This window comes from Leptinotarsa decemlineata, unplaced genomic scaffold (assembly GCF_025532065.1).
Source record: "Leptinotarsa decemlineata unplaced genomic scaffold, Ldec_3_MD MMD2_P_RNA_scaffold_9, whole genome shotgun sequence".
Classification (NCBI taxonomy): domain Eukaryota; kingdom Metazoa; phylum Arthropoda; class Insecta; order Coleoptera; family Chrysomelidae; genus Leptinotarsa; species Leptinotarsa decemlineata.
The window spans coordinates 4,179,940-4,202,176 of record NW_027412536.1 but is presented as its reverse complement, the minus strand read 5'-3'; the positions used below and the strand labels follow the sequence as shown (position 1 = coordinate 4,202,176).

At 32.7% G+C, this 22,237-nt stretch overlaps 2 protein-coding genes and 1 long non-coding RNA gene across 4 annotated transcripts in view; 2 read left to right on the top strand and 1 right to left on the bottom strand.

The window, feature by feature from the left end:
- Positions 1-22,237, top strand: part of LOC111503797 (tripartite motif-containing protein 2) — a 117,127-nt gene that overhangs the window by 7,392 nt on the left and 87,498 nt on the right. The gene's annotated exons all lie outside the window — the stretch shown is intronic.
- The window catches only part of LOC141480469 (uncharacterized), a 29,042-nt gene that overhangs the window by 6,276 nt on the left and 529 nt on the right, over positions 1-22,237 (bottom strand). The window lies entirely within an intron of this gene.
- LOC141480467 (uncharacterized) lies at positions 564-2,230 on the top strand. Its single transcript, XM_074170474.1, has 2 exons — positions 564-794; positions 1,016-2,230. Exons 1-2 carry the CDS (start codon positions 679-681, stop codon positions 1,365-1,367), a joined length of 468 nt encoding a protein of 155 aa, XP_074026575.1. The 5' UTR covers positions 564-678; the 3' UTR covers positions 1,368-2,230.

Here is a 22,237-nt window from a genome sequence, read left to right as displayed (position 1 = left end):
TCTCAAACTGCGGATTTAGATACCACTTTGTAGATACCACTGACTGAAGTTCACACGCTGTGGAAAATCTCTGGGGAGTAATGCCTGCACTCTTGAAATATGGTATGGGTATAACAAAAAATCAACCAAAATACGCCAAACAATTTGATGACAAATATCCAGAGTTCTAGCGATCTTTCTCGTACTCGTCTCAGGATGTTCCTCAATTTCTTGCAGCACCGCTTCCTCAATTTCAGGAGTTCTTACTACACGAGGTCTACCTTCCGGAGTCCCTTTCTTGAAACTACCAGTTTCCCCAAGTCGACGATTAATATTTGAAAAGGTTTGGCTATCTGGTAAGGCACGATTAGGATATCTTTCCTGATAAATGCGCCTGGCTTCTGTTGCATTACCATCGGCAAGGCCATATAAGTAATGCATTTGCGCCATTTCCGCATTCGTATAATTTACCATATTTACTGATATTCAGAAAAACAGCGGACTACCAAAATAATTTCAATAACACTTCAAAATTAATCAAGACGCCCTGTGACAATTTTTAACACCAACACCTTACTTTAACCCATCAAAGCCTGGCGTTACCGTATAGTAACGGAGAATACAGATATTTCCAAGATCATTTATTTTTCAAGTTTCGCCCCTTAAAGTCAGATGGCACTGTAGGTGTCTTCTCAACATATGATCAAACATATTGAACAGGTTAGTTTCACAATTGTGTTTGCGTTGTTTGTGTATACGGGCGTTTTTTGTGATAGAAGAGTTTCTTTCACCATAATGGACGACATAAAATTTGAGTAAGTACGTTTTTTTTACTTAATATTCATATAATGTCATAACTAAGTCTATATTTTTTTTATATATTGATTAGAAAACATACATGTGTATACTTTTTAATATCTTGTAGTAAATTTTTGTCGCTAGGGGGATGTTTTGTATGGTGTTACCGTACGGTAACGCCAGGTCAATATAATGTCAACTTTTGACCAAAATGTTCTTATTGAAAATTTTGTTTCAGGCATGGATTCACGTTACAAGAAGCCTTAGAAATAGCATACTCTGAAGATATTGATGCTATTTATATTGAACCACCTGAACCAAACGTGTTAACGGATGAATATTCCGGTGATGAGGATTGTGGAGGTACCATTGATAATCTATCGGGTAGACAGCTGCGAGCACGAGCTGAAGTGAAGTTTGCAAATAAAAATAATGTAGAAGAGGACATTATTCACGTTGAAAAATGTACGAAACCAAAGCCCTCGGAACCTAAAACAAAAAGCAATTGGGTACACGGTGATCTTATATCACAAACGAGAGACTTTCCTGCTCCTAATTTTGGAAAATATAAGGAACTGTCTCCACGTTAGAGCTCTTTTTGGACGATGAAATACTGAGATTTCTGATTGAAGAGTCGTCTAAGTATGCACTATTCAAAAATATGCCAGATCCAAAAATTTCCATAGGAGAAATAAAATGTTTTCTATCAATACTTCTGATAAGTGGATACTCGGTACTTCCAGGAAAAAGGTTTTATTGGGAATCGCAGGCTGACGTCAACAATTCCATGGTTAGCGGAGCTATGAGGAGAGATCGTTTTGTGCAAATTATGCGCTGTATACATTGTGCCGACAATACATTGTGCATCGACTTGCCATGGTATTTTACCAGTGTCGCAAGTAACACGTTATAGCCAAGCGGAAAAAAAGATAATCCAAGTATCACGTCCAAACCTAATAGGTGAATATAATTCGCATATGGGTGGAACGGACTTGATGGATGAAAACCTGTCAAGGTACAGAATAGGCATTAGAAGCAAAAAGTGGTGGTGGCCAATTTTTACTTGGCTTATTGATGCAGCGGTCACAAATGCATGGCAAATCCATAAGAAATCAGGTGGAAAACTAACTCAACTTGAGTTTCGGAGAGAAATTGCAACCGGCTATTTACAAAGTTATGGAAGCGCTCCTAAACCTGGGGGAAGACCTAAAACCTCAAAATTGAGTCTATCTTTGAACAGGATTTCAGATGATATCAGATATGATGGAATAAATCACCCAGTTATTGAAATTCCTGCAAAGAAAAAGAGAAGGTGTGCAGGAGAAGGCTGCATATCCAGCATAAGAACAATGTGCAGTAAGTGTGATTTGGGTCTTTGTATTCCTTGTTTTTATATTTTTCACACCAAGTAGTCTATGTATTGTATACCTTTAAATAAAGTGATTTTTGTATGTTTTGTATTTTGAATGAATTGTCTACCCAAAAGCCTAGCGTTACCATACGGTAACGGTTTTTTTCAACAAAACTTTGGTATTTTTTGCAAAAATTTGTCAAATGTTACCTATAAATGAGACATTGCAGCCTTAATCTTATGAAAATGTCCTAAAAATTAAAAGTAAAAAACTTCGGTCTTGAAGGGTTAAATCAACATCAATATTAGCTAATGACGTTTGTACATACAGAGAATTCGTTTTTTATTGCTATGGTGGGTACGCTGTTTTTTTCTGCTTTTAATCTTTGAAAGAAATCACATATCGACAAACTCCATGTTTCCAAGAGATGCAGTAAATAAATTCTGCTACACGTCATTTATTCCAGGATAACTAAATTTATATTTTTAAAAATTATTAAGCGGTGTTGCGTTATGACGTAATTTTAATTGAGAACAGTGCATCTGACAACAAACAAATACCTTTTAGATCCTCAATTATTTTGCAACAAATCTGATCTTTTGGTTTGCTTTCAGTCGATGCACGATACCGTATCAGATTTTTAAGGAATTTATCCTTAAGTAAAGCGATTTTTAATTTTTTGAGCGAAAAGCATGCGTCGGACAAAGAAAAACCAATAAATTGAATGTGCTCAAAAATGTATAGAGATTTTAAAAATAATTTTTAATTCAAGATAAGTGGCGTAGTATTTTTTTCGCCAAAAATATACATTTCAAAACTCGTACGTACGCCACTGGCAGATAAAATTAAGAAAATTGTACATCAGAAAATGCGCCTTGAGGCATGGAACATATGTACCAAATATGCCAAAGATGTCTACAAAATTATCTCAGTTATTATTGAAAAACTGATTATTTTTGAAAACTTCGCCACCCTGTATCTCAAAATTTAAGGCGTTTAGGACATACGTCCATAGGACGTTTTTCCCTTAAAATGGGTCTAAGAATTACCTCCTTAAATATTAGCATGTGTTTGAGGAACACCCTGTATATAACACTGGTATTTTGAGGTTGAAGATAATGAGTTTTTCATCAAATTTCAAGAATTCAAAATGGCAGCATAAAGATGGCTATGGTTTATTTTGTGATTTATAGTCATGTTCTGTTCAAAATTTATGAGCAGGGTGTTCAGAAAATCAGATGATTTTTATGAATAAAAAATTGAGAAATCAAGTATCAGATTTTGTCTTTCAAGTAAGGGTCCTTTCACAATATCAATTTTCAGCATTAGTTCGAAATGACAAAAAGATTTTATGATTCATAGTCGGATCCTCAAAAATAATTTATCTAGGGCTCTCCGGGGTAAATTACTCATATTTTTCCTCAAAATTAATTCATACTGCCAGATATATTTTTGAAATTGAATGATTTGAATATAATATTTTGCAGAAAAGGTCCACAGTTTAAATAATATGTCTGATTCCATATAAAGGGTTAGACAATATAAGTCAATACCAATCGTGAATAATTCAATTCCGCTGATGTGTATGCAACTGTTGAAAATAAATGAAATACAACAGTGTTTTTGATTTGATTGTAATCAAATCAAAAATAACGAAATTAGTCCAACATTCTAGAGCCTCCATCTAATTGTTTCTTAATATGAAAATATCATGAAGTTTTGTCCCTAGTAATGAATATCTGTAAAATTTCAAGCCAATTGGAAGATATTAGACTTGCAAGATTTGATACAAACGTGTACACACGCAAACATACAGATAGGTAAGTTGAAAACTATCTGGTTATTGTAGAAATTTTGATATTTCAATCTTTCGTTCGGTCAGAATAACTTTTATCTTTTTCTATTCCCAATCCGACCCTGTGCTACATTTTACAATGGCTCTATGATACTCTCTCTCTCCCTCACCAGACGTGTGGGAGGAGCTACCTGACGGGCGTGTCATTTAAAAGAAATTCATCTACTATTCTGACTCCAGATTCAAAAGTAATAATTAGTTTTCACTAGTCGACGGCTGAAACAAAACTTTATTAGTTGACTTTGATAAAATTTGATATTTCCCATTTCGAAAGGTATAATGCAAGGAAATCAAATTCGTATAAATAACACATTCTTATTAAATTAATAACAAAATAAAGGAAACATTAAAAAGAAAAATGAGAAAGTCGTTTAACTGAGAAAATGATAGGCTTCAATACCGAAATGGAATAACACCAAAATATTCGTTAGTTTTGATGGTGGAATTGAAGAAAAATGCTCAAAAATGAGAGAGAAAATACTTTTTATTCATCTAATATTCAAAAAATATTTTTTTTATTATTTTTCCTTTATACACTCATACAATCTTTCCTCAATCAGAATAAGAAAAATCGTTTCTGACTCCTTTTTTTTCAGGGATGAAGACCCTTAACGGAGTTTTGTTTGACATTAGTTGATTTTTCTAAGTTGAAGAAGTAGAAAGCCAAAATAGTATATTGTGCAATAGACATAGAAAGTAACCTATTCCACAGGATGTGTAAATGTGGCACTCGCATTCGCTCGTGCCAGAATCAAACTAGTTTTGGAATAGGCTATTTATACGAACTATACTTATTTACGATCAAATATATTCATTCAACTTTAAACTACATATTTGACAACATAACAGCTAATTCTAGCTGTAAACATTTTCATTGGCAGTACCGCAATGTGTAATAATGTTCCACACAGTTTAGTGTATATGTACGGAATTTACAACTTTCTGGTTTGAATAATAGTACAGAATATGACATTTTCTGTGTTGATCGTGAAAAAAATACAAAAAGATCAATTTTCAAAACCATAAAAAACTTCATTTACGAAATTAAAGTTTTTTGCTCCCAAAACTATACCATAGAGATTGACAAAAAGTTTGAGTATTTTATTTTTGGATTGATCTATATAACCAATGTCTTAATAAATTAATAAATATCGGCTATACTGGAAAATCATTAAACCAAATCAAATGTTTGAATTCCTGTTCATTAACGACGGGACAATGCCCAAATTTTTGAAAAATAGACTTATTGAATACCATACCAAAACCTATACCTATATACATCTATAAGACATCATTTTATTCAATTGTTATTTAACATTAACAACTATGTCTGACAGAGATGACACAGAACGACAGAACATAAGATTACATTGAAATGTGTGCAGAAGAATACGCAAAAGGTCAAAAAATTAACATTACCATTAAGAAGTTGAAACTTGACCCATTCTTAATGTAATGTTGAATCAATTCATGCTGCATGAAATGAAATGTGCGAAGGCAATATTTTAACTTTTTAGTGATAATGTTACTGCCGATGGTAATTTAGGCTGCATGTTTCCACAATTAATCTACTAAATTGTATTTGGCAGGTAATAAAAAAGTTGCAATGCTGTGGTAGTTTCGATAATGCAATCTTGAATATCTGCACTCTTATTTGGTTACATTTTGATGAATATCTCCATTAATAATCAACTGATTTATTTGAACCTTTTTTGTTGTATTCAATATTCAAAACTCCATCGATCAAGTTAAGACAAGGGGTACTTTGCCAAGTTGTGATTATCATCCGTTACGTGAGAGCTGAGAGTTAGGTGCCCGATACTAAAAATAGATATATTAATCGATCTGTTCGAGCACTTATAGTATTTGATAAGTAGAACTAGGGAACCGCTGGCGTGAAGTTAATCTATTAAAAACACTTTTCTCTCACCAAAACAAAAGAGCTGTCTCTCGACGCGACAGAGAAAATGTTTTCAATAGATTCAGTCATACAATTATTTGTTACTTTTGGTAAGTACTGTAAAATAACTTAATAATGAGTAACCATAAGTTGAAATCTCAATTTTTCAAATTTGAAAATTCAAAGGTCAGTGTACCTTCTTCACTAAAACACTAACTGATTTGACAATTGAACAACGGATTTTTTTTATTAATAACTTCGAACATTATTTTGTCAGAGAAAACATTGATTATTGCACAAACAATTGAAAAAATAGTTGCCTAATTAATTTATGGTAATATTCATTCAAGCTCTTCATCACAACCAATTAATTTTAAAAATATTGTGAGGCAGTGCAACTGTTCCGGAAAATTCACAACTTCCCAGATGATCTATAAATAGCAAAGAAATGTCAAATCACACTTAGAATCGTAAATTGTATTAGCAAATGTATGTGTTCTTTTAGTGAATACTTTAACATTGATAATTTTACTCAAAATACATATTTTTGCGTTACCTTGGTCTTGCGTTGATACCTACTAACATTTCCTTGCAGTAATAGTCCCTTGGAGTGCTTGTTTTATGAACACCACAATGAAAAAAGTCGAGTTGTCAACTCAAGATATCTCATTACAACAGTGTTTCGTCTTGATGATTAATTTGTCATTTCAAGTCAAGGAGATATGGAAATTGTAATTTGAATTTTTTTCCGTTAACAAGCCGTCTTTCTCGTCAGATGATGAATCAAGTTCGAGCAGATGATTGCGATTCAGAATCTCACACATATCGTAAAATTAACTTTTAAATCTAAAATGACCCCAAGAAAACTGCCTAAACGGTGTGAGGATCCTATACCACATTCAGGTCAACTAACAATCATCTACTATATGCGTTTAAACGTATTAAACTCATCACTTTTATTGTTCTTTTATTAGTGTTGATTAAGTTATTCCGAGCTGTATATAGATAAAGTAAAAAGAAAGATTCTAAAATATTAAATATAAAACATGTTTTTGGTCAATATTAGGTTATTTATTGAATTTTTGCAGTGATTTTCAATGGCAATAATAAATATATTGGGTAAATTTATAAGAATTTTATAAATGTCACAAATAATCAACGAATAACTTACATCAGCTGTTCTCAAATTTTTTTTTTGACGGAACCCTTTTGGAAAGCGAAATACTTGACGAACCCTACAATAAAATAATAATTTTCAGACGTGTATTCTCTATTAATGCGCATAATAAAAGTACAATGTAACAGTGATTTATTTACTTACTTTTGAGTATATGGGAGGTATGAAACTGTTTTTTATTTATATGTTTTTGGAAACGGGATAATATTCAGAGCCATTCTTCAAATACATCATCTTGAAACATTTCTGAGTCGTTATCGCTAACAAACTCACTGAGTGACGTAAAGCTTTCTATTTCTTTCTTACCAACGCGAACGCAAATAATCCAAAAATCTAATTTTCTTTTAAAGGCAGTTATTTTGTTAAAGTCCTGGAACACTGCTGTCTGTTTACCTTGCAATGATATATTCAATTCGTTCAGTTTTTAAAGATATCCGTCATAAAAGACAGTTGGAACAAACAAGATTCATCATACAGTCTGAAAGAAACATTCGTAAATCTGCTCTAAGTTCAAATAACCTTGTTAAAGTTTTACCCCGAGACAGCCATCGCACTTCTGTATGGAGCGGCAGTGTTTTTATGTTTGCTACCATAATCTTCACACAATAATGAGAACAATTGGGATTATAGTGGTCGCGATTTGAGAAAATTAATTTTTACCGCTTCATCCATGACTAATTTTAGATTTTTCTGCATTTGTTTCATCGCAAGTGCTTGTCTATGCAGGATACAATGGCTGAAACTACAATTAGGAGCTTTATTTTTTATTCGTGACAGTGATCCTTCAATACTCCGTACTATTCGCCGTCGCAATTCTTCTTTGGAAGGCACTGGAGTACTATATACCCTTTCTTTTAAAACACCCCATAAGAAAGTCAAGTGGCGTGAGATCGGGTGATCTAGGTGGCCAATCCCACGGCCCTAAACGTCTAAACCAACGATCGTCGAAGAGTTCGTCAAGTTTCCTGGAAACTTCCTGGGTGGAATGAGCTGGCGCTCCGTCCAGTTGAAACCACGAATTCCTATATTCTTCTAGAAGCAAATTTTCAAGAAAATCGTTTACAGTCGTCCTTAATATTTGGAGATATCTCTCTGCATTCAGTGTGTCTTCATAAATAAAAAAGCTAATTTTATTGTTCTTCAGAATACAGAAAACATTCAGGTCAAATTTTTCTTGAAAACCAATTTCTTTTGTAACATGAGGATTATGATCAGCCCAAAAATACCATCCCTCGTAAATTTTGATTCGTCACTCCAAATTATTTTTAACAAAAATTCCCGATATTTCTGTGTATGAATCGAAAGGGATTCACAAAAATGCATTCTACGTTCGAAGTCTTCTGCTTTTAGAGCTTGAATTTTGGTAAATTCATACGGATGCATTCCGTGATTTTTAAAAATTCGTTGTACTGAAGCATGTGATACACCTAAATCTTTTTCTGCACTGCGAATGGAAGCTTCTGGATATGCATAAAAATATGGCAAAACGTTAACAGTATTGTCCTCATTTGAAGTAACAGGTTTTGGTAATGTTGAAGGCGCTTTTAATATGGAGCCATAGTTAAGGAAATTATTTTGTAATCTTACAAACTTCCTTTCGTTCATTGGTGTTAATTCAGGATACTTGATTGAATTTTTTACACGTTCTGACAATGATTTGATCACTTTGTTCATGTGTATAATAAATAATTTCATAAGAACTTCCTTTGAATAATCAATATTTGCATTAATTTTTGGCGATTTTTTGAAATACCGTCAATAACCATTTATCAATTACTTATAAAAGTCACCAAACTGTCATAAGCTTGATATTTCCACGGCTACCTAGAAATCAAATTCTTTAAAAATTATTTTTTGTACAACTGTTATTGAAAATCTCTTTGATAGAAACACTTCAATCAGAACACCCACCAAAAAATCATTTAGAAAAGTTCACACATGCAGTTCGTGCTATTGGTAATATTAAATCCCTGTGAAGTTACTGACGATCACGAAGTAGTATTCAGTCCAACTGTAGAAAGTCCTTCATGACTAACCAATAATCCTCCTTAAAATAACGTGAGTTGTCGTATGTAGTTGTAACATATGCCTTGTAATCCAAAGATCGTGTGTTCAGATCCCATGGACCCTATAATTTTTTTTATTATCAGCAGTAACGTTATACAAAAAAATTTGTATGATACATTTGTTAAAAGTGATTTTATTTTGCTCGTGAGTTTGCTCCACTTGCTGACGCTCGTTTTGCAATAATCCCCACTCACAAAATAAAATGACACTTTCAACACTTGTAGATAAAACGTGAATAACTATTTTTCCACAAAAACGGCTTTATTAAGAAAACTTGACGATTTAGGTATAGGGACATGTATATCATCTTGAAGCATTTTTCACCATCTTTCAATTTATCGAGTAATATACGGGAGGTTTCATTTGAAAAAATGAACTTTCGACTACTTTTATGCACAATGGAAATAATAGTAATTTTAGCACGCCCTGTATAATATGGAGTCGATTTCTTGGTGTTATTTGAATATTTCGAGTTTGTCCAAACTATCATCAAAATGTCAACTTTTCATGAATTGAGAGTACTGATGTACCTAATTTCAATTAAGGCTATGTTTTGAACTATATTTAGCACAATTTATTTTTCATCTCGAAAACAGATAGAGGTAGGTATAGGACATTATTAACAAAAACATATTAAAATACTAGAGCGATTCCAAAAATGTATTAATATACGGGGTGTTCCATTTAAAAAATATAATTGCTAGGACTTTTTTATAGAAGTGGCAACGTCGCAATGCTGAAAATATTTTAGATCCATAGAACAGGTAAGGAAATGTGAGAGGTGACATTTTCAGAAAAATCATGCTTTGCGTTTTTCAGAAACGTCTAACCTACCATCGACCGTGAGTCACGCTGTATAGTATATACCTTTTCATCGGTGGGGGAAGCGGCTATAGATTTTCAAATATGTAAAAAAATACTGTTGCATGGACATACTCGAGCGCGTCAGATATTGATAGCATCAATGTCCTACGTATTTTTAATAATGTTGGTATGTTAATCTGATCGTTTGCATGATTTGGGTGGTTGTACGTAAGGGTTAAAAGTGAAAAGAAAAAAATTTAATCGAGTGCGTCAGATTTTCTAAGAGGGTGTTAAGTGCAACAAAAAAAAGCTCTCATTCAATAATCTGACGATTTCGATCTGACGCAAACTCGCGGCCATTATTATAATGTGCAAAAAAAATTCGCCATTTTGAAATACCCAAGCGCGTCAGATTAAGATATATATGGTTCGTCTTTATGTTTTAGAAGTGCTGTCTCATAATCTGACGATTATCTAGAGGGATTTGCTTAATCTGCCAAAAAAAATATTAAAAAAATTTTTTTTTTAATGCATCGAACTCAATTAATTGAAGGGCTCAGGAAATAGCATGCAAATAAATAAGTGTGTGTTTTTTAAGTAGAATACTTGTAAGAAAATAATTTTAAAAAATGCTCAAAAAAACTTAATTTTTTATAATCAATCGATTAATTAATGAAGAAAAGAAAAATTAAACTTTCTATGTTTTTTACCACTTTTATTTGTAACTAACGTTACTGCGGTTTCGTCCTATAAAGACATTTTCAAACTTATATATTGTATAAGTTTGAAAATGTTCTTATAGGACGGAACTGCAGTAACGTTAGTTATGAATAAAAGTGGTAAAAAGCATAGAAAGTTTAATTTCTCTTTTCTTCATTATGATTTCCTACCACGTAGTAACGGCTACATCCATCAATTAATTGATTAATTAATCTTCATCTTCATCACGAACGAGTCTCTGTGATCAGCTGTGATGCGTCATGGCAACATAATTCAGAGTGGGGACGGAGTGAGAGAGTAATAGATAGAGAAACAGTGAATAGAGAATAGAGGAATAGAAACTCGGAGAGGGAAATATAGGTATCACACAGCTGTACGCATTAAACTTTATCGACGAATTTTGGTTATTTCGGCTTGCTGAAATCGTCAGATTATATATTTTTCGTTATCCTTGAATATTTTCCTTCAAAATAAAATAAAACTAGCTACGCTCGAGAATGTCGAAATGACGTTATTTTTTTACAACTTTGCTGCCCTCCCCTTTCTTTACGTCACTCTCAAATTGTCAGTTTACTGGAATATACCCTTTTTATCAGGTAATTAACTCACCCTACCTTAATCTGACGCGTTCGAGAATTTCTGACGATCAATTTTTTTTTACTAATCTTATCCTTTATCCCTCACAGGCGGTCTTATATATGGGGCTCATATTTGGTGGAGGTATTTTACCGGGTACAAGGTATCCTCCTGTATATTAATCTGCCGCGCTTTACTAAATCCCGAAATCCCCGCTTGGGCTCCCCTATTATCTCATGATAACCAGCAAGATAGCCAGACTAGCGATATCACTAGACTCATCCATTTGTAAGATGAATCGTGTTTTTGTAGACGTGTATACTATAACAATTTCCAATTTTTACGTAATTACCTATGTGTTTAAATAAATAAAAATATTATTTTAGTACGCCTCTGCAGAGTTGGTAAGAGGATTATCCGTTGGTCACTTCAAGTGCGACGTTGCTACACGTCTACAAAAACACGATTCATCTTACAAATGGATGAGTCTAGTGATATCGCTAGTCTGGCTATCTTGCTGGTTATCATGAGATATAGTAGGTGGCGGGAGCCTGGTATCAATGGTAAAACTGATTACATTTTCTTATTATGCCTAATACAGTACTTCAAAAAAACAGAAAAATTTACAAAATGATTATTATGTTCCTTTTATATAGAAAGAATACTACAAAGCAAAGAAATAATTACCGATGTTACGCTTATGAAGTTTCAGAATCCATTGACTCCATTTATGTATAGGTTCAAACAGATCTTTTTAGATAAATATCAAGAAAGACTTGTAAAAATCCTAGTAAACGTTAACCAAGTTCACTTTGAAACTAACATTGTTTCCGTTCATCATATTCAATTCTCATTTTCTTAAGCTGAAGTTTCATTTGCCGTAAGCCAATGGAACCAGGAACCATTTTTCCACTAATTTGAAAAATATAGATTTAATCACACCTTTATTAAGGAACCGAATTTCCTTCTTCAATGTTTGGGGCCCTTTGGTATTTTCATCTTCCTCTGGTTCATCATAACTTAAAAGTGACTCTTGAGAAGAAGCGGCAATTTCAATATTCATTTCAATTAGTATAAGATTAATTAATTGGAAAATATATGATCAGTGTATTTACAGTTTCTACTTAGAAAATAATTTTTAAGTAATGACTCTTCTCAATGCAACACTTGACAATTGACACAACAGTTTTGTTTCAAAAGTAACCAACAATAATATATTTTTCAGGTAATCCGGTAATCGCTGTCAAAAATTCTGGTTAGTAGCGTTTAGGAAGTGGTTATTTCTTTAATATATCCTAAGTGTCATTTTGCTTTGACTTTACGTTAATTTCTATTCCTCCACATTGAAATCCCTGGACTTCTAATACGCCGTATTAAATGAATATCTATCATTGATTGAGAAAGTGGTCTTTATTTTTCTTCTTAATTACAGCGTTATTATTCTGTGAGTGGAAAAGCAATATATCTTGATTTTATATCTACGAGCAATTTTTTACTTCTTTCCAGGTAATGCTCTTTTATGAGATAAGTTTTATAAATCGGCAGCCATATTATTGTACAATTGTAGTGCATCTAGTCTGGAATATAAATAAAAAAGATATAAAGAGCCAAATTGTAGAATATGGAAGACATTGTCAAAGTGGCTTATACCTTCGAAGTTAGATTCGACATCCTTCTTATTATAATATTCTAAAATTGTTCATTTGGAGAACAATATAATCCACATACTTTTGAACGATTCTTGTAGGTAGATTGAAAAATTTTTGAATTCTAAACAAGTACCATACCTATCTTCAAGCAAAGTTTGTTGACACTGTTGAAATATTTGTATGATTACTCATACTTCACAGGAGAAGATATGATAACTTACTTCTGGACCTAAATATACTGAGATAGGGTTCATCGACCTCGATTCAGAATTATTATGTTTTCAATGAATACCAAATCGCAACTTTAGCCTACTTCAGCCCTCTCTCCCCTATACTAGGGGGAGTTCCCATGAATGAGCGAGGAAACAGGTCGAGTTCTATCGATTTTTCCGTTAGTCCTCAGCTGCCTGAGATTTCGAACAGAGAAGTGGTCTCCGAACAAAACACTGTCAGCTGAAATTTGTCTACCAAAACATTGAGTGTGTCGCATTGCTATAGATTGAATGTAAGTGTTTGTGTTTATGGATTAGTTGATCGGATCAATTTGATTTGACCTCTGAAAATGAATTGAAGGTAGTGATTACGTAACGCGACTATTGAGCGAATATTCATAAAGGGCGGTTGTGAAAAGGTGTCAATTATATTATCAATCACTTGACTGATTTAACTTGAACTCAATGTACTTTCGATTATAAATATAGAACTTTTGTGTTGTACAAGTACAAATTCATAAAATCTTTTTATATTAAATTTGATATTTGAAAACAAAAGCAAGAATGGTATGTAAACCATTCTAAATGTGAAGAAAACCTTTCAATTGTGTGTTGTGAGGAAAAGAAATGGATATAATCCGAAATTAAAATAGTGAAGTCAACAAATAATTTAATTAATGAAGTTTAGATATTGTTAATGTTGATTGCTTTTCACAAATTCTATTCAATGTTTGTGTTTTGGGTTATGACACAACAAAACTAAAGGAATAAATAAAATAATTAATGAATGATACAAAGTTGAGTTTATTTTTTTAGTGTGAAAATTTATCCATGATAATTATACAATTTTCGCAATAATTTTTTATTTAAGACACGATTCGCTACACGGTAGCTTCATCAGTTGGACTGGTACATTAAATTATCCTTCAATGTATTTTATATAACAGAAGGTAATTACAAAACTTAATTAGACAAATGATTAATTAAAAAAATTACAGAACACTATTACTTAGAAAGAAACAGGCAATTTTTAAATGTGTTAATTATTGGCATTTCATGCCAAAAATTAATTGGATCTGTTTCTGTCTGTTTTTTTTGTTAACCAGCTGTCGCACCCTTACGAAAGACAACCCTCAGAAGTCGAAACTTGTGCGAGCTAAGGATTAACGAGGTCTTACCTTTTAACTGTTGATTCCTAATACGGGTTGGACGATAGCAAGTGAAAATCGATCGTTCAGACTAGGGCTTGAACCACCGACCAACACGGCAGTCAATTCGAGTGAGTGAACAAAGCACTCACGTCGAATCGCCTGGCTACCGACCTGACCATGAATGAATAATTTTGGCAAAATAGTTAGATTTTGAAAAATCAATTACCTATACCTGTTTTGTCAGAACTAATAATTTATCTAAAAAGCTTTTGGAATAAAATGGCTATTACTAACATATTAATAAAATACTTTTTTTTCTAGAATTAATATTTTATTGTAATTGTCTTTTTTATCAAAATCTACCTGTTTTATCAGAATTAATCATTTATCTAATTGAGCTTTGTAACCACCTACTATTATTTAAAAGACATTGTAGAATAGTTTGATGTATCAGTCTAACTGATGAAGCGTTTAGCGAAACCCGTTTTAAATGAAAATTCATTGTGAAAATTGTATAATTATCATGGATAGTGTTAATAATTTTCATCAGGTCAGTGTATTGATAATGAAATTAATTTAACTTGAACTCAATGTACGATTATTGGAATCAACTCTTCTTACAGGACAAACTTGAGTAAAAATGGGTTGAACCGCGTCTAGTATTTTTAGTTGTTCGACATTTCGGCTACAGTTTTAAAGCCATTTTCAAGAACCTATGATTACACAGAGGTTTCAATCTGCCTACTCCTCAGCTAGTGACACGTTGTAAAGGTTTTGTGGAGGGGCAGGCCGGTAATGGGAACCAGGTTGGGGTTGTGAGGGGGAATGGAGTTGTGACTCTTTTTAGCGAATCCTTTCATTTGGTACCCATATCTTGGGGGTAAAGAAAAAAAAACTGGTCTGCTATCTTAAGTGATCCGCCATATTGGGTTTAGTGTGACGTAATGTTATTTTTCGTTTTCTGTTCAACAAATCCTCTCAGTTGCTACTTGTATCATAAGAGTGCATGAAAAAACTATTCTGCCATATTGGATGTAGAATGTCGTTACTAAGCTAACTATGCATTGTCATCCGAACTAAGAGTGTATCCAAATATCAGCTCAATAAGTTAAGGATAACTGGTTAAAAATTCTGTTGCAAGAGTCATCCTGAATTAATATACATACTCGTACATACGTACATACATAGATACAAATATTGCAAGTTAAATTAAAGCCTTAATTGTGATAAAATGATTGTAGAGAAATCCTTCTTAAATTTAATAGTCTTGAAATTGAATATGCTTGAAAATACACGAGCTTAAAAGCGTTCCGACGCTGTTATAGATCTGATGAATGGTAATAGACCAGATTACGGATGTAAATTTTGAACTCTTCTGTCCTTGGAAAAAAACTGTGAAGTTGACCACGACCACGCCATCTGTGGAATCGACAGAAAACCCAAATCGTAAATATTAACGATAAACAGCGATGCGTTGGAAAGGCAAACTTTGACCACACTAGCCACACTTGCCACTAGGCAATTAGAGGATACCAGAGCTCAAAAACGATACATACATTACCGAATACCAGGCATCCATGTTTCAATCTCTTCAGATCATATTCGTGCTGGCTTGTTTGCTGTGAAAGCTACAAACAGAGACGGAAAACGATTCTTCATTTGGAAGTCTATTTCAAAGTTTGGCTTTGCAACTGAGTACCGTTGGGACGCACCATCTTTCATTTTTGATAATAATAATACTTCATTTTATCATTTCAATGATATACATGATTAAAAATGTCAATATTTCAGTTACATCGTTACATTAAACAAGAACATGTCAACAATTACAAATTTACTTATACATGTATATTAAAAACATCAATGATACAGTTTGAAAAATAAAAAAGAATTCTCATAAAAAGAAATCGTCTATGGAATAACAACACTTACGAAGTAGGATCTTTTTCAGCCTTGATTTGAAAATATGAACATTGGGGGATGATTTTATATGATCGTCAAGAATATTATAGAGCTTAAAACCAATACAAAAAAATTCTTTGGTACAGGTTGCAAGAGATTTCTATATCGGGTGTTATAGCAGTTATTGTTATCTATTGCATTAAAGTGCGCAGCATATGGGAAACTTTTTTTTCGAAAAGTTTCAATGAAGTTTAACTTCGGCACTTGTTTGTGCTTTAAATTTAACTTAAAATGATGCGGCCACTGACGTTCAGTGTTTGTCAAATTCAACTTTCTTTTTGAAAAAATTTAAAAAAGTGCATTTCTAGTTCGAATTTAACAAAAAGTTACTTGAAAAAGTTGTGTCTACGGCAATTTCATATCCATATGCCAAATTTTATGCAACTAGGATAAAGTTAACGTTTTGCTTATTTTTGACAGATATCCCCTTTATTTTAAAAAACAAGTTCGGTTAATTGCCATCAATTCATGTATACATAACAAACTCATCATGGAGTTTAACTTTTCTGATGAATTTTTACTTATACGGACATTTTTAGAGAGAAATTAAAAATGTGCTATAAAAATTTTAACACGACTGGTGCAAAGTTTCAATCTCTTGGCTATTTTCTTAAACAAACGTCAGTACCTTCAATTTTGAAAAAGCAGACACAACTCAAAAACTGCAATAAGTATTAATAAAATTACTAGAGTTGAAATGACATTAAAATTTTAATATTCAGTATTTACAGATTATTTATAAACTCTAACTAGGGCGGTAAGGATGCTTAATCACGTTGAATAAAATTTTTAAGTGGGTCTTGACGAACAAAATGCATGCTATGGTAGTGTCAAGTTGTTGATTTACTTGTCAAATTTTTAACAGTTATTGTTGCAATAATGTTGTCTCTTCAGGAAAGAATAGAAATAGTTTTAAAATGTGGTGAGAATTCACCATACCGACAAGTAGCTAACATTTTTAATGAACGGCATCCAGGAAAAAATGTTCAACATACTACTGTGTCAAGGATAATGTCGAAATTCGGAGAAACAGAATCCGTAGCAAATCAATTTAAGAAAAAGCACACTCCAAGTAAATATGATGAGGAGACCCAACTTAACATTTGTTTAAAAGTTATTGAATACAGGCAAACGAGCATAACCGATATTATAAAAAAATACCGATTACAAGAGAGAAAGTGTTAAAAAAAATTTATTAAAGAATAAATTTTGGCCTTACAAGCCAACATTTATTAACACATTAAAAGAACGAGATTTTGATGTCCGTTTGGGGTTTTCATTCTGGTTTCAAGGAGAAAGAGAAGAAAATGTAAAGTTTCCGTATAAAATTTTATGGACAGATGAGGCAACGTTCTCTTCAAATGGATCGGTAAGTTCTCAAAATTGCCGATGGTGGGCGCAAGAAAATCCCAATTTCACAGTTGAATGTGGTGATCAGTATTCCTTTGAAATGAAATGTATGGTGTGGGATACTTAACGACCATATAATTGGGCCATTTTTCTTTAGGTAAAATTTATCATCCGTCGGTTATCTCAACCTTTTAAATAACGAGGTTAGTGAAGTTTTAGATAATATGCCTAAATATTGAATACGACCTATGGTATCAGCTTGATGGCGCACCAATACATCTCACGGTTGCTGTAAAACAGTCCCTTCAACAAATGTTCAGAGGCAAAGTTATTGGACGTAACTGGGAACATTATTGGCCACCTAAATCACCCGACTTGACGCCTTTAGAATTTTTCTTGTGGGATTACCTGAAACAAAAAGTGTACCGAAGTAGACCATTTATCGACATACAACATCTGGAAAATACCATTCGCGAGTGCTGTGCAAATATAAATCCCCGATTTATTAAAAATGCAGTTACAGATTTCACTAGAAGGACCATAATTTGTATTGAACGTGGAGGACGACATACTGAAATGTAGGCTATAAGTGTTTGACAACCTCATTTAGATCAATAAGTAATTTTTTGTACCCATTTGTATTTTCTATAATATTATTGTTGTTTAAAATTTATACTAATAATAATAGTTCTATCGAAATCATTTGCATTTTTTTTAAGATGCCTCTGCTTTTTCGAAATCAAAGGTTTGTTTAAGAAAATAGCCAAGTGATTGAAACTTTGCACCAGTCATGTTAAAATTTCTGTAGCAAATTTTTAATTTCTCTCTAAAAATGTCCGTATAAGAAAAAATGTATCAGAAAAGTTAAACTCCATGATGAGTTTGTTATGTATACATGAATTGATGACAATTAACCGAACTTGTTTTTTAAAATAAAGGGGATATCTGTCAAAAATTAGCAAAACGTTAACTTCATCCTAATTGCATAAAATTTGGCATATGGATATGAAATTGCCGTATACACAACTTTTTCAAGTAACTTTGTTAAATTCGATCTAGAAATGCACTTTTTTAATTTTTTTCAAAAAAAAAGTTGAATTTAACAAACACTGAACGTCAGTGGGTCGCAGTTGGCCGCATCATTTTAAGTTAATTTTAAAGCACAAACAAGTGCCGAAGTTAAACTTCATTGAAACTTTTCGAAAAAAAGTTTCCCATATGGTGCTCACTTTAATAGTGACACTGTATAAACCGTAAACTGTTTATACACCAAGAGTTATAAAGTATACTTTACATAATTCGAATTGGGTATTTTTGAAGAATGATGACCCGATACATACCGGCACTGTTTCCCCAATTCAGAATACCATACTTCATAAACTTCATGCTGTGGCAACTATTTCTCAGCTTATCAGACAATAGTTTTGTATGACTTGCGCATTGCAGATGTTTGTTGAAAATTACTCCCAAAAGTTTCACATCATGACTACAAGTTATTTGTTTTTCGGTATTTTTGAATAACACAGGTGTTCTTTGTTTGGAGCGCCCAAAAATACTGTGACTGTTTTGTTGAGATTCAGTAACAGACAATTCTTTTCAGACCACCGAATGTTATCTTCATAAATCCTCTTAGTTTCACTCAGTAGTATGTCTATGCTTTTTTCAAAAATTAGTGAATTGGTATCGTCTGCATAACACACAAAGTTTATATCTTGGTTTCTTTCTATTAGACTGATTACATCATTTACAAATATATTAAGCAATAACGGTCCCAATACACATCCATGAGGTACACCTTGATTTATTTCACGGTAACTACTCAGAACTTCATTCAGTCTAACAACCTGACTTCTGACATTTAAATATGATTCAAATAATTTTAACGGTATCCCCCTAAGTCCATACGATTCTAACTTACTACCTATGATTGACTAAGTCGAAAGCCCTTGAAAAGTCAGTAAAAAGACCAAGAGCATATTTTCCCTTATCAAGATTGTCTACAAGACATTTTTGAAAATCACACAGAGCAAATTCTGTGCTTATATTTTTACAGAATCCATGTTGATTTTTGGATCACAGTCTTTGACTCCACAAGAATGATGAGAGTTGATTAGTAATGTCATTTCAATGAATTTAAAGAGACTTCACAATAAACTGATGGCTCTATAATTGGAAAAGTAATCAGAATCACCTTTTCTGTATAATGGCAGAACCACAGCTAACTTCAAACATTCTGGGAAATTTCCTTCAGAATAACAAAGATTGATGAGAAAAGCCAATGGTTCACATAAACCTGCATACGATTTTTCAGTAGGTTATTTGATATTTCATCAAATCAAATGAGTTGAAAGATTTCAAATTACCAATCAATATTTCAACATCTGCAGGTGTAACTGGCTTTAAAAAAAAAAACGATTTTTTTGACACTGGCATATTCAACTTTAGATAACCCAGATCATGGTGGTTTACCGTAAGTTGTTGCTAAATCCGATATAAGAGTTAATTGCTGCTTTAAATGCAGAAGTTCCTCGTTAAACCAAATTATCTTTTCAGCTCTTTTTTAATGGGTATTTTTTGAATAGGGAAACAGGAATCTATCAAACCACTGATGATATTTATTCCAGGCATTATTGATATTATTTTCGGTGTAAATATTTTCCCATTGTTCCTCTTCCAACTGATTCAGAAACTTCAGAGTATTCTGTTCTGGGAATTTTCGCGAATACTTGTTGAGGAGCAGATTTGAGGTTATATTTGATATTGAATGCCAAGTGTTGAGAGAAATGGTCTGACAGATTCAGATTTTTTACTTCTGATCGCCAGTCATTTATATTGGAGCTTATGAAAATATTGTCTACACAAGTACTAGAAATTGCAGTCACTCTAGTTGGAGACCTTATTGTTACTGATATATCATAACATCCATCCCATCAAATCCTCAAAGAGTGCCCTGCCATTACTATATTCCAAGAAATTAATACTGAAATCACCTCCATCAATAATAGTTTTATAATGAGAAGCAACTTTTTTCAACACGTTTGCAAAACATTCTAAAAATAGTTTGAGATCACTACCAGGAGGTCTATAAACTACTAACACACCAATATATTTTTCATGTGCTACTGCACTCAGATAATTCTTCTACAGAGAGGTCATTCAGATCTAACTTATATAGAGACAGTTGACATTCATTATTCTTATATATAACAATGTCCCATGGTTTGTCTAGATTCGGCATTGGCCAATGTAAAATTCTCAAGTACTATCTCCTTTATTTTCAAATCATCCTGCCAGTTTTCAGATATCAGAATAATGTCACATTTGATATCAGAAAATTCATCCTCCATTCTAAGACATTTGTTTCCTATACATTGCACAATTTGATGCAATATATCAAGGTAATATTTTTCAAATTATTATTCTTCAATTTTTTAGATGGATGATTCATTTGATCCCGAGTATATTCGTGGTTTGAGCTTTCTGTATAACCTGAACGGGATCCCTGTAGCTACTACTTACTCATAGTTGTTCTTGTTGAAAAATCAATAGTTCAAAAGTTGCTACGAATTCTAGTACTACTTACTGATCAGATCCGGTATTGGATTTTATTTTTGCATCCCTGTTGGGTTCTGGTCTCAGCTTCAGCTCAGCTCAGCTCAGCTTCAGAGAAACGGGCCGCCGCGCCCTTTATATTTGATTATTCATGGTTTGAGTTTTCTGTCGATACTAGACCAGATGAAAATTTCTTGAATGGTCTTCACCGAGACTACTCATTGATAAACTTCTTTTGTTTCTTCATTCTAAGATTGGACCAATGAAAAGCTGTGCTGCCTTTGTTAAATAAGGTAGCGGTTGGAATTGCCTAAAATATTCTCAATCGAGTATACAATACATATATATTATAAAAAAAATGTATAATGTGCGTGCCGTTGAAACTCTGAAACGATGTTTTTGGTGATGCAGCCCTCCATCTCACATCATTGAAGAAGGTTCCCGTTTTTACCTGAAGATAATAAGGGAAACTTTCGGGGACTTTTTGAGAAATTTTCAGGAATAATATTGAACTTTCTATCTATTGCAGAACATTCAAGAACACTCTCGAATGTGACCATATCAAAATTTAGAAAGCTCATCCTATATCTGATAAGCCGATCATAGTTATGTTGGCCAAGTTGGTATATTCCGTGCAATGCTTTAACTTACAAAAGAAAATAGTAGATGAAAAAATCATTACCACTATAGACCAGTTTGAAATAGAGAAATAATATACATTGCTGTACATAATTATCCTAAATAACCTATAATTATTCTTCAGGCTTCAAAGGAATATCTAGGTTTATTTTAAATTCATACTAGTTATGTTTCACCATTTATAAAATACAATTAACATTTTTATTGATATAAATATTCTCTCACAAGAATCTTTCAATCTGAAAGTGGATCCCCACTTCTTATCAACTACTTTGTATATTTTGCATACATTTTTTAATACACGGTCTGATGTTCATGAATTGAATATAATTACTTTTATCCCCGGAATAGGAATTATTTATACAAGTAATGTTTTTGGAAGTTTTTCATTATTCATATATTGTTGGAAAGGTAGACATCGAAAAAGGTTACCCATTTCTAGAACTCACCTATAAATACTTTACTTCATAACTTGAACTATTATTTTCAAACTG

Coding starts and splice junctions, on each gene's coding strand:
- LOC141480467 (XM_074170474.1), top strand. CDS start 679: ATGATCAAACATATTGAACAGGTTAGTTTCACAATTGTGTTTGCGTTG. Junction 795..1,015: donor ATGGACGACATAAAATTTGA/GTAAGTACGTTT, acceptor ATTTTGTTTCAG/GCATGGATTCACGTTACAAG.